The sequence below is a fragment of the Oncorhynchus mykiss genome, unplaced genomic scaffold (assembly GCF_013265735.2).
Source record: "Oncorhynchus mykiss isolate Arlee unplaced genomic scaffold, USDA_OmykA_1.1 un_scaffold_130, whole genome shotgun sequence".
In the NCBI taxonomy this organism is placed as follows: domain Eukaryota; kingdom Metazoa; phylum Chordata; class Actinopteri; order Salmoniformes; family Salmonidae; genus Oncorhynchus; species Oncorhynchus mykiss.
Genome location: NW_023493663.1, coordinates 745,001 through 758,695, shown reverse-complemented (window position 1 = coordinate 758,695; position 13,695 = coordinate 745,001). Strand labels below are relative to the sequence as shown.

The 13,695-nt window shown below is 43.8% G+C and overlaps 1 protein-coding gene across 1 annotated transcript in view; it reads right to left on the bottom strand.

Annotated features, from left to right (window-relative positions):
* Positions 1–290: 290 nt before the first annotated feature.
* Positions 291–13,695, bottom strand: part of LOC110513986 (unconventional myosin-XV-like) — a 45,900-nt gene continuing 32,495 nt past the window's right edge. The window contains exons 14-25 of the mRNA XM_036972240.1: positions 11,017–11,090; positions 10,750–10,832; positions 8,916–9,046; positions 8,076–8,170; positions 7,767–7,844; positions 7,511–7,607; positions 7,143–7,303; positions 5,483–5,616; positions 2,088–2,221; positions 1,569–1,702; positions 711–857; positions 291–539 (exon numbers count right to left, since the gene is read on the bottom strand). Of these exons, the coding sequence (XP_036828135.1) occupies positions 438–539; positions 711–857; positions 1,569–1,702; positions 2,088–2,221; positions 5,483–5,616; positions 7,143–7,303; positions 7,511–7,607; positions 7,767–7,844; positions 8,076–8,170; positions 8,916–9,046; positions 10,750–10,832; positions 11,017–11,090 (1,370 nt within the window). The 3' untranslated portion in view covers positions 291–437. The remainder of the gene's footprint in view (positions 540–710; positions 858–1,568; positions 1,703–2,087; positions 2,222–5,482; positions 5,617–7,142; positions 7,304–7,510; positions 7,608–7,766; positions 7,845–8,075; positions 8,171–8,915; positions 9,047–10,749; positions 10,833–11,016; positions 11,091–13,695) is intronic.

The following is a 13,695-nucleotide window of genomic DNA, read 5'->3' as shown; positions in this document are numbered from 1 at the left end:
CTATCTACCACCTTCTACCACCATCTACCACCATATACCACCATCTACCACCATCTACCACCATCTACCACCAACTACCACCATCTACCACTATCTATCACCAACTACCACCATCTACCACCAACTACCACTAACTACCACTAACTACCACCATCTACCACCATCTACCACTAACTACCACCATCTACCACTATCTACCACCATCTACCACTATCTACCACCAACTACCACCATCTACCACTAACTACCACTATCTACCACTAACTACCAACATCTACCACTAACTACCACCATCTACCACCATCCACCACTAACTACCACCATCTACCACTATCTACCACCATCTACCATCTTCTAACGTCTCTTCTCCCGGACTGTCTGACTGACTGACTGACTGACTGACTGGCAGACAGACAGACAGACAGACAGACAGTGTGTTATAACAGAGTGATCTCACTCGGTGGCAGGGTGAGTCTCTTCTCCCGGACAGACAGCATGTTTTCCATGTGCATGGCAATGACCCGACACAGCTCCAGACCCTAGACACAGAAACAACATTGTTCCAACACAGACACAACATTGTTCCAACACAGACACAACATTGTTCCAACACAGACACAACATTGTTCCAACACAGACACAACATTGTTCCAACACAGCTCCAGACCCTAGACACAGACACAACATTGTTCCAACACAGACACACAGACCTGTTCCAGCTGCAGCTGTGTGATTCGCTGTGTCAGCAGGTCTCCCAGCAGAATGTCTACGTAGGGATAGGAGGAGCTGGAGCCTCCTGTTGGTCTCTGGGTTCTGGTGGACTGGATCTCATTCAGAGGGTAACGCGCCGTGGCCTCCTAAACACACACACACACTGTTACTGTATGGCTGGGTGGTAAGCTGGGAGACAGAGTCCTGAGAGAGAAACACACACACACACACTGTTAGTGTATGGCTGGGTGGTAAGCTGGGAGACAGAGTCCTGAGGGAGGGAGGGAGGGAGGGAGGGAGGGAGGGAGGGAGGGAGGGAGGGAGGGAGGGAGGGAGGGAGGGAGGGAGGGAGGGAGGGGGAGAAATATGAGAGATATAGAGAGGAAAGAGAGAGAGAGAAAAATGGAGGGAGGGAGGGAGGGAGGGAGGGAGGGAGAAAGATGAGAGATATAGAGAGGAAAGATAGAGAGAGAAAGAGATAGGGAGAGAGATGATTAGTTAGCATTTTATAGCATACCTCCAAGACATGCTAACCTCTCACCATTACAATAAACGGGGAGGTTAGCATTTTATATCATACCTCCAAGAAATGCTAACCTCTCACCATTGCAATAACAGGGGAGGTTAGCATTTTATATCATACCCCCAAGACATGCTAACCTCTCACCATTACAATAACAGGGGAGGTTAGCATTTTATATCATACCCCCAAGACATGCTAACCTCTCACCATTACAATAACATGGGAGGTTAGCATTTTGAGGGGGTATGATATTTATGCCTCTGTAGTCATGGTAGCATACACGTGAACGTAGAAGTGTTTAAAAACAGAGACAGAAGCAGGGCTCTAGTCGTACATGTGAGTCCTTGTGTAGGAAGTGCAGTCCGTTCTGGTTGACAGCCAACACACAGGGAGCCAGGATGGAGATGTTGCTGCTGGACTGGATGTAGAAGAAGGAGGAACCAAACATGGGGAACGCACTGACCAGACCTGGACACACAGAGACACACAGAGACACACAGAGACACACAGAGACACACACAGAGACACACACAGAGACACACACACAGAGAGAGACACAGAGAGACACACAGAGACACACAGAGACACACACAGAGAGACACACAGAGAGACACACAGAGACACACAGAGACACACAGAGACACACACAGAGAGACACACAGAGACACACAGAGACACACAGAGACACACAGAGACACACACAGAGAGACACACAGAGAGACACACAGAGACACACACAGAGAGACACAGAGACACACACAGAGAGACATAGAGACACACACATTATGTGAAGTTCGACAGGGGTCCATAGTGGGCACTATATATATTGTCAATGAATGAATCCATCCCGTACCGAGGAACTGAGCCCTGGCCTGGTGAGGACTCAGAGGAGAGACCTGCTGCATATGCTGAGTGACCATGTTGAGCCAGGGCTGAGGAGGCTGTCTGATGTAGAGCTGGGGGGGGACATACTCCTGGACCTCACCACTACAGAGAGGAGAGGAGAGGAGAGGAGAGGAGAGGAGAGGAGAGGAGAGGAGAGGAGAGGAGAGGAGAGGAGAGGAGAGGAGAGGAGATATCTGTATTATCTAGTTATATTTACACATGTTAGGTATCTTTATTATCTAGTTATCTAGTTATATTTACACATGATAGATATCTGTATTATCATGTTATATTTACACATGTTAGATATCTTTATTATCTAGTTATCCAGTTATATTTACACATGATAGATATCTGTATTATCATGTTATATTTACACATGTTAGATATCTTTATTATCTAGTTATCCAGTTATATTTACACATGATAGATATCTGTATTATCTAGTTATATTTACACGTTAGATATCTGTATTATCTAGTTATATTTACACATGATAGATATCTTTATTATCTAGTTATCTAGTTATATTTACACATGTTAGATATCTGTATTATCTAGTTATCTAGTTATATTTACACATGTTAGATATCTGTATTATCTAGTTATATTTACACATGATAGATATCTGTATTATCTAGTTATATTTACACATGTTAGATATCTGTATTATCTAGTTATATTTACACACGTTAGATATCTGTATTATCTAGTTATATTTACACATGATAGATATCTGTATTATCTAGTTATATTTACACATGATAGATATCTGTATTATCTAGTTATCTAGTTATATTTACACATGTTAGATATCTGTATTATCTAGTTATATTTACACATGTTAGATATCTGTATTATCTAGTTATATTTACACATGTTAGATATCTGTATTATCTAGTTATATTTACACACGTTAGATATCTGTATTATCTAGTTATATTTACACATGATAGATATCTGTATTATCTAGTTATCTAGTTATATTTACACATGTTAGATATCTTTATTATCTAGTTATCCAGTTATATTTACACATGTTAGATATCTGTATTATCTAGTTATATTTACACATGTCAGATATCTGTATTGTCTAGTTATATTTACACATGTTAGATATCTGTATTATCTAGTTATCTAGTTATATTTACACATGTTAGATATCTGTATTATCTAGTTATATTTACACATGTCAGATATCTGTATTGTCTAGTTATATTTACACATGTTAGATATCTGTATTATCTAGTTATCTAGTTATATTTACACATGATAGATATCTGTATTATCTAGTTATATTTACACATGTTAGATATCTGTATTATCTAGTTATCTTGTTATATTTACACATGTTAGATATCTGTATTATCTAGTTATATTTACACATGTCAGATATCTGTATTATCTAGTTATATTTACACATGTTAGATATCTGTATTATCTAGTTATCTAGTTATATTTACACATGTTAGATATCTGTATTATCTAGTTATATTTACACGTTAAATATCTGTATTATCTAGTTATATTTACACATGTCAGATATCTGTATTATCTAGTTATATTTACACATGTCAGATATCTGTATTATCTAGTTATATTTACACATGATAGATATCTGTATTATCTAGTTATATTTACACATGTTAGATATCTGTATTATCTAGTTATATTTACACGTTAAATATCTGTATTATCTAGTTATATTTACACATGTTAGATATCTGTATTATCTAGTTATCTTTACACATGTTAGATATCTGTATTATCTAGTTATCTAGTTATATTTACACATGTCAGATATCTGTATTATCTAGTTATATTTACACATGTTAAATATCTGTATAATATAGTTATATTTACACGTTAGATATCTGTATTATCTAGTTATATTTACACACGTTAAATATCTGTATAATATAGTTATATTTACACGTTAGATATCTGTATTATCTAGTTATATTTACACGTTAGATATCTGTATTATCTAGTTATCTAGTTATATTTACACACGTTAGATATCTGTATTATCTAGTTATCTAGTTATATTTACACATGTTAGATATCTGTATTATCTAGTTATATTTACACATGTTAGATATCTGTATTATCTAGTTATCTAGTTATATTTACACATGTTAGATATCTGTATTATCTAGTTATATTTACACGTTAAATATCTGTATTATCTAGTTATATTTACACATGTCAGATATCTGTATTATCTAGTTATATTTACACATGTTAGATATCTTTATTATCTAGTTATATTTACACGTTAAATATCTGTATTATCTAGTTATATTTACACATGTCAGATATCTGTATTATCTAGTTATATTTACACATGATAGATATCTGTATTATCTAGTTATATTTACACATGTTAGATATCTGTATTATCTAGTTATCTAGTTATATTTACACATGATAGATATCTGTATTATCTAGTTATATTTACACATGTTAGATATCTGTATTATCTAGTTATCTAGTTATATTTACACATGATAGATATCTGTATTATCTAGTTATATTTACACATGTTAGATATCTGTATTATCTAGTTATATTTACACATGTTAGATATCTGTATTATCTAGTTATCTAGTTATATTTACACATGATAGATATCTGTATTATCTAGTTATATTTACACATGTTAGATATCTGTATTATCTAGTTATATTTACACATGTTAGATATCTGTATTATCTAGTTATATTTACACATGTTAGATATCTGTATTATCTAGTTATCTAGTTATATTTACACACGTTAGATATCTGTATTATCCAGTTATATTTACACACGTTAGATATCTGTATTATCTAGTTATATTTACACATGTTAGATATCTGTATTATCTAGTTATATTTACACATGATAGATATCTGTATTATCTAGTTATCTAGTTATATTTACACATGATAGATATCTGTATTATCTAGTTATATTTACACATGTTAGATATCTGTATTATCTAGTTATATTTACACATGTTAGATATCTGTATTATCTAGTTATATTTACACATGTTAGATATCTGTATTATCTAGTTATTTTTACACGCGCAAAAATGTGTGCGTGTGTGCGTGTGGGTGTGAGTGTGGGTGTATGCGCGTGTGTGTATGTGCGTGTGTGTGCGTGTGTGTATGTGTGTGTGTGTGTGTGAGTGGGTGTGTGTGCATGTGTGTGTGCGTGTGTGCGTGTGTGTGTATGTGTGTATGTGTGTGTATGTGTGTATGTGCGTGTGAGTGCGTGTGTGCGTGCGTGTGTGTGTGTATGTGTGTATGTGCGTGTGTGTGTGTGCGTGCGTGCGTGCGTGCGTGTGTGTGTGTGTGCGTGCGTGCGTGTTCTTACATGGTGGGCAGGAAGACGGTATCTTTAGCACGGTGTTGTAATGCTGCCAGCTTGGCCAACTGCTGCAGCTGCTGCTCACTGGCTTTACTCTGAGGAACCACACTCAGCAAGGCCTTCAGATAGTCTGGTAACACCTAGAACATAGAACACAGGCCTTTAGATAGTCTGGTAACACCTAGAACACAGGCCTTCAGAGAGTCTGGTAACACCTAGTACATAGAACACAGGCTTTTAGATAGTCTGGTAACACCTAGAACATAGAACACAGGCCTTTAGATAGTCTGGTAACACCTAGAACACAGGCCTTTAGATAGTCTGGTAACACCTAGAACACAGGCCTTCAGAGAGTCTGGTAACACCTAGAACGTAGAACACAGGCCTTTAGATAGTCTGGTAACACCTAGAACACAGGCCTTCAGATAGTCTGGTAACACCTAGTACATAGAACACAGGCCTTTAGATAGTCTGGTAACACCTAGAACACAGGCCTTCAGATAGTCTGGTAACACCTAGAACATAGAACACAGGCCTTTAGATAGTCTGGTAACACCTAGTACATAGAACACAGGCCTTCAGAGAGTCTGGTAACTCCTAGTACATAGAACACAGGCCTTTAGATAGTCTGGTAACACCTAGAACACAGGCCTTTAGATAGTCTGGTAACACCTAGAACACAGGCCTTCAGAGAGTCTGGTAACACATAGAACGTAGAACACAGGCCTTCAGATAGTCTGGTAGTCTGGTAACACCTAGAACATCCTGGACTTCCTGTAGTGTTGTTATACCTGGTTATAATGCATCATAGTGCTGTGATACCTGGTTATAATGCATCATAGTGTTATATCTGGTTATAATGCATCATAGTGCTGTGAAACCTGGTTATAATAACATCATAGTGCTGTGATACCTGGTTATCATGCATCATATTGTTATACCTGGTCATAATGCATCATAGTGTTGTTATACCTGCTTGTAATGCATCATAGTGTTGTTATACCTGGTTATAATGCATCGTAGTGCTGTGATACCTGGTTGTAACACATCATAGTGTTATACCTGGTTATAATGCATCATAGTGTTGTTATACCTGGTTATAATGCATTATAGTGTTGTTATACCTGGTTATAATGCATCGTAGTGTTGTTATACCTGGTTGTAACGCATCATAGTGTTATACCTAGTTATAATGCATCATAGTGTTGCTATACCTGGTTATAATGCATCGTAGTGTTGTTATACCTGGTTATAATGCATCATAGTGCTGTTATACCTGGTTATAATGCATCATAGTGTTGTTATTCCTGGTTGTGATGCATCATAGTGTTATACCTGGTTATAATGCATCATAGTGTCGTTATACCTGCCTGTAATACATCATAGTGTGATACCTGGTTATAATGCATCGTAGTGTTGCTATACCTGGTTATAATGCATCATAGTGTTGTTATACCTGCCTGTAATACATCACAGTGTTATACCTGGTTATAATGCATCGTAGTGTTGTTATACCTGGTTATAATGCATTGTAGTGTTGTTATACCTGGTTATAATGCATCATGAGGCAGAGCTGGTTATTATACCTGGTTATAATGCATCATGGGGCAGAGCTGGTTATTATACCTGGTTATAATGCATCATGAGGCAGAGCTGGTTATTATACCTGGTTATAATGCATGGTGACACAGAGCTCGTTGTCAAATTTAAGCGGCTGTGTCCAGATGACCCTCCTGAACCACAGGCTGTAGTTACTGTCCACTGGCTCCGCTTCCGTAGTAATGTCCAGGATGTACTCCCTCTTATTGAGGGGACGGACATTCTGACCTGCAGGCAGAAAGACACGTTACTCGACCCGCTTTCAGCTTTTACCCTTTGTGTGTGTGTGTGTGTGTGTGTGTGTGTGTGTGTGTGTGTGTGAGAGAGTCTCTCTGTGTGTGTGTGTGTGTGTGTGTGTGTGTGTGTGTGTGTGTGTGTGTGTGTGTGTGTGTGTGTGTGTGTGTGTGTGTGTGTGTGTGTGTGTGTGAGGCTCACCTCGGTGTGTGACCACAAATACAGCGTACTCATCCATGGCCTCCAGTCTGTGCAGTCCCATGTCATTACATAGCTCCTCTATAGCATCCAGAGACACCTACACACACACACACACACACACACACACACACACACACACACACACACACACGCGCGCGCACAATTTGAAAATAGGCCTATCCTACGACACTGATGTTGGTGTGTGTGTGTGTGTGTGTGTGTGTGTGTGTGTGTGTGTGTGTGTGTGTGTACTCACTGAGCAGGTCTTGATTTTGAGGTGTCTCTCGATGCCGCCTGGTAGGAGGAACAACTGTCTCTTGGAGCTCCGCCCAGCCTGCACAACCAATCACAGGGCACAGACAGATAGCAAATCAGAGAGCAAGGCAATCAGAGAGGAGACCTGTGATTGGTTGAGGAGATACTGAGACTGACGAGCATAGCTTTGAGCCCTGTGTGTGTGTGTGTGTGTGTGTGTGTGTGTGTGTGTGTGTGTGTGTGTGTGTGTGTGTGTGTGTGTGTGTGTGTGTGTGTGTGTGTGTGTGTGTGTGCGTGCGTGCGTGTGTACCAGCATGGCCTTTAGCTCCATGCTGTTGGGGTGTTCGATTCTTCCTCCGTACTGGAAGGTCCTCCTCAGGTTCTGCTCACACGCCTTGGCTATACCTGTCAATCAACAACCACAGCCAATCACACGCCTTGGCTATACCTGTCAATCAACAACCACAGCCAATCACACGCCTTGGCTATACCTGTCAATCAACAACCACAGCCAATCACACGCCTTGGCTATACCTGTCAATCAACAACCACAGCCAATCACACGCCTTGGCTATACATGTCAATCAACAACCACAGCCAATCACACGCCTTGGCTATACCTGAGCAGACAGACAGACAGACAGACATCCTGACTGGTAGGTAGGGTTATAGATATAGTTAGGGTACCTTGGTAGTGGACTACAGGACTAGAGCAGACAGACAGGTATAACAGACATCCTGACTGGTAGGGAGGGTTATAGATATAGTTAGGGTACCTTGGTAGTGGACTCCAGGACCAGAGCAGACAGACAGACAGGTTATAGATATAGTTAGGGTACCTTGGTAGTGGACTCCAGGACCAGAGCAGACAGACAGGTTATAGATATAGTTAGGGTACCTTGGTAGTGGACTCCAGGACCAGAGCAGACAGACAGACAGGTTATAGATATAGTTAGGGTACCTTGGTAGTGGACTCCAGGACTAGAGCAGACAGACAGACAGGTTATAGATATAGTTAGGGTACCTTGGTAGAGGACTCCAGGACCAGAGCAGACAGACAGACAGGTTATAGATATAGTTAGGGTACCTTGGTAGTGGACTCCAGGACCAGAGCAGACAGACAGACAGGTTATAGATATAGTTAGGGTACCTTGGTAGTGGACTCCAGGACCAGAGCAGGCGTCCAGCAGGAACGTTAAAAGGAAGGGCTTCAGGACCTCAGAACAGCGATGGAACGCAGTCAGGATGTAGAGTAGCCTCCAGCCTCTCTGACAACTGTCCCTAGAGGTCAGAGGTCAGAGGTCAGATATACACTAAATATATAACAGTCAGGATGTAGAGTAGCCTCCAGCCTCTCTGACAACTGTCCCTAGAGGTTAGAGGTCAGAGGTCAGATATACACTAACCCTATAACAGTCAGGATGTAGAGTAGCCTCCAGCCTCTCTGACAACTGTCCCTAGAGGTTAGAGGTCAAAGGTCAGATATACACTAACCCTATAACAGTCAGGATGTAGAGTAGCCTCCAGCCTCTCTGACAACTGTCCCTAGAGGTTAGAGGTCAGAGGTCAGATACACACTAACCCTATAACAGTCAGGATGTAGAGTAGCCTCCAGCCTCTCTGAAAACTGTCCCTAGAGGTTAGAGGTCAGATATACACTAACCCTATAACAGTCAGGATGTAGAGTAGCCTCCAGCCTCTCTGACAACTGTCCCTAGAGGTTAGAGGTCAGAGGTCAGATATACACTAACCCTATAACAGTCAGGATGTAGAGTAGCCTCCAGCCTCTCTGACAACTGTCCCTAGAGGTCAGAGGTCAGATACACACTAACCCTATAACAGTCAGGATGTAGAGTAGCCTCCAGCCTCTCTGACAACTGTCCCTAAAGGTTAGAGGTCAGAGGTCAGATATACACTAACCCTATAACAGTCAGGATGTAGAGTAGCCTCCAGCCTCTCTGACAACTGTCCCTAGAGGTTAGAGGTCAGAGGTCAGATATACACTAACCCTATAACAGTCAGGATGTAGAGTAGCCTCCAGCCTCTCTGACAACTGTCCCTAGAGGTTAGAGGTCAGAGGTCAGATATACACTAACCCTATAACAGTCAGGATGTAGAGTAGCCTCCAGCCTCTCTGACAACTGTCCCTAGAGATTAGAGGTCAGATATACACTAACCCTATAACGGTCAGGATGTAGAGTAGCCTCTAGCCTCTCTGACAACTGTCCCTAGAGGTTAGAGGTCAGGGGTTAGAGGTCAGATATACACTAACCCTATACCAGTCAGGATGTAGAGTATCCTCTAGCCTCTCTGACAACTGTCTCTAGAGGTTAGAGGTCAGATATACACTAACCCTATAACAGTCAGGATGTAGAGTATCCTCTAGCCTCTCTGACAACTGTCTCTAGAGGTCAGAGGTCAGATATACACTAACCCTATAACAGTCAGGATGTAGAGTAGCCTCCAGCCTCTCTGACAACTGTCCCTAGAGGTTAGAGGTCAGAGGTCAGATATACACTAACCCTATAACAGTCAGGATGTAGAGTAGCCTCCAGCCTCTCTGACAACTGTCCCTAGAGATTAGAGGTCAGATATACACTAACCCTATAACGGTCAGGATGTAGAGTAGCCTCTAGCCTCTCTGACAACTGTCCCTAGAGGTTAGAGGTCAGGGGTTAGAGGTCAGATATACACTAACCCTATAACAGTCAGGATGTAGAGTATCCTCTAGCCTCTCTGACAACTGTCTCTAGAGGTTAGAGGTCAGATATACACTAACACTATAACAGTCAGGATGTAGAGTAGCCTCCAGCCTCTCTGACAACTGTCTCTAAAGGTTAGATGTCAGAGGTCAGATATACACTAACCCTATAACAGTCAGGATGTAGAGTAGCCTCCAGCCTCTCTGACAACTATCCCTAGAGGTTAGAGGTCAGGGTTAGAGGTCAAGGTTAGAGGTTAGAGGTCAATGTTAGGGTTCTTACGTTTTGGAGCTGGTGTTTCCTGTGACCTGTTTCATCACCTGGCAGTAGGCTTCATCTTTCATCAGACCATACTCCCCACTGAGCTGGAGACACACACACCCACAGACACACACACAGACACACACACACACACATTTTTCAGAAGTAGAAGATATATGTTGGGGTGCGAGTGAGCGAGCGTGCGTGCGTGAGTGAGTGAGTGAGTGAGTGAGTGAGTGAGTGAGTGAGTGAGTGAGTGAGTGAGTGAGTGAGTGAGTGAGTGAGTACCTTTAGGATTGTTGAGACCAGGTCCTGTTCTGTCTGTCCCTTCAGAGGGTAGTCTCCCATGAACTTCATCACAGCTGCAGAGAGAAGAAGGTGAGACAGGTTACAGGTTAAAGAGCAGAAACAAGCAGACAGAAACACATTACATGTTTCAGGAGAGATAAAATAACTACACTGAACAACAATATAAACACAACATGTAAAGTGTTGGTCCCATGTTTCATGAGAAACAAAAGATCCCAGAAATCTTCCATACGCACAAACAGCTCCTTTCTCCCAAATGTTTAGCACAAATTTGTTTCCATCCCTGTTAGTGAGCATTTCTCCATTGTCAAGATAATCCATCCACCTGACAGGTGTGGCATATCAAGAAGCTGATTAAACAACATGATCATTACACAGGTGCACCTTGTGCTGGGCACAATAAAAGGCCACTCTAAAATGTGCAGTTTTGTCACAGATGTCTCAAGTTGAGGGAGCGTGCAATTGGCATGCTGATTGCAGGAATGTCCACCAGGGCTGTTGTCAGAGAAATGTCTCTACCGTAAGCGGCCTGCAACGTCATTTTAAAACATTTGGCAGTACGTTCAACCGGCCTCACAACCACGCCAGACCTCCACATCCGGCTTCTTCACCTGTGGGATCGTCTGAGACCGGCCACCCGGACAGCTGATGAAACTGTAGGTTTGCACAACCCAAGAATTTCTGCACAAACGTCCAGAAATCATCTCAGGGAAGGTCATCTGTGTGCTCGTTACCCTCACCAGGGTCTCCACCAGACTGTAGTTCGACCCTTACCAGGGTCTCCATCAGACTGCAGTTCGACCCTCACCAGGGTCTCCACCTGACTGCAGTTAGACCCTCACCAGGGTCTGGACCTGACTGCAGTTCGACCCTCACCAGGGTCTCCACCAGACTGCAGTTCAACCCTCACCAGGGTCTCCACCTGACTGCAGTTCGACCCTCACCAGGGTCTCCACCTGACTGCAGTTAGACCCTCACCAGGGTCTGGACCTGACTGCAGTTCGACCCTCACCAGGGTCTCCACCTGACTGCAGTTCGACCCTCACCAGGGTCTCCACCTGACTGCAGTTCAACCCTCACCAGGGTCTCCACCTGACTGCAGTTCGACCCTCACCAGGGTCTCCACCAGACTGCAGTTCGACCCTCACCAGGGTCTCCACCAGACTGCAGTTCGACCCTCACCAGGGTCTGGACCTGACTGCAGTTCGACCCTCACCAGGGTCTCCACCTGACTGCAGTTCGACCCTCACCAGGGTCTGGACCTGACTGCAGTTCGACCCTCACCAGGGTCTGGACCTGACTGCAGTTCGACCCTCACCAGGGTCTCCACCTGACTGCAGTTCGACCCTCACCAGGGTCTCCACCTGACTGCAGTTCGACCCTCACCAGGGTCTCCACCTGACTGCAGTTCGACCCTCACCAGGGTCTCCACCTGACTGCAGTTCGACCCTCACCAGGGTCTCCACCTGACTGCAGTTCGACCCTCACCAGGGTCTCCACCTGACTGCAGTTCGACCCTCACCAGGGTCTCCACCTGACTGCAGTTCGACCCTCACCAGGGTCTCCACCTGACTGCAGTTCGACCCTCACCAGGGTCTGGACCTGACTGCAGTTCGACCCTCACCAGGGTCTGGACCTGACTGCAGTTCGACCCTCACCAGGGTCTCCACCAGACTGCAGTTCGACCCTCACCAGGGTCTGGACCTGACTGCAGTTCGACCCTCACCAGGGTCTCCACCAGACTGCAGTTCGACCCTCACCAGGGTCTGGACCTGACTGCAGTTCGACCCTCACCAGGGTCTCCACCTGACTGCAGTTCGACCCTCACCAGGGTCTCCACCTGACTGCAGTTCGACCCTCACCAGGGTCTCCACCTGACTGCAGTTCGACCCTCACCAGGGTCTCCACCTGACTGCAGTTCGACCCTCACCAGGGTCTCCACCTGACTGCAGTTCGACCCTCACCAGGGTCTCCACCTGACTGCAGTTCGACCCTCACCAGGGTCTCCACCTGACTGCAGTTCGACCCTCACCAGGGTCTCCACCTGACTGCAGTTCGACCCTCACCAGGGTCTGGACCTGACTGCAGTTCGACCCTCACCAGGGTCTGGACCTGACTGCAGTTCGACCCTCACCAGGGTCTCCACCAGACTGCAGTTCGACCCTCACCAGGGTCTGGACCTGACTGCAGTTCGACCCTCACCAGGGTCTCCACCAGACTGCAGTTCGACCCTCACCAGGGTCTGGACCTGACTGCAGTTCGACCCTCACCAGGGTCTCCACCTGACTGCAGTTCGACCCTCACCAGGGTCTCCACCTGACTGCAGTTCGACCCTCACCAGGGTCTCCACCTGACTGCAGTTCGACCCTCACCAGGGTCTCCACCAGACTGCACGTTCAAGTTCCAGCAACTTCACACAGCCATTGAAGAGGAGTGGGACAACCTTCCAACAGGCCACAATCAACATCCTGATCAACTCTATGAGAAGGAGATGTGTCGTGCTGCATGAGCCAAACGGTGGTCACACCAGATACTGACTGGTTTTCTGATCCACACCAGATACTGACTGGTTCTGATCCACACCAGATACTGACTGGTTCTGATCCACACCAGATACTGACTGGTTCTGATCCACCCCAGATACTGACTGGTTCTGAT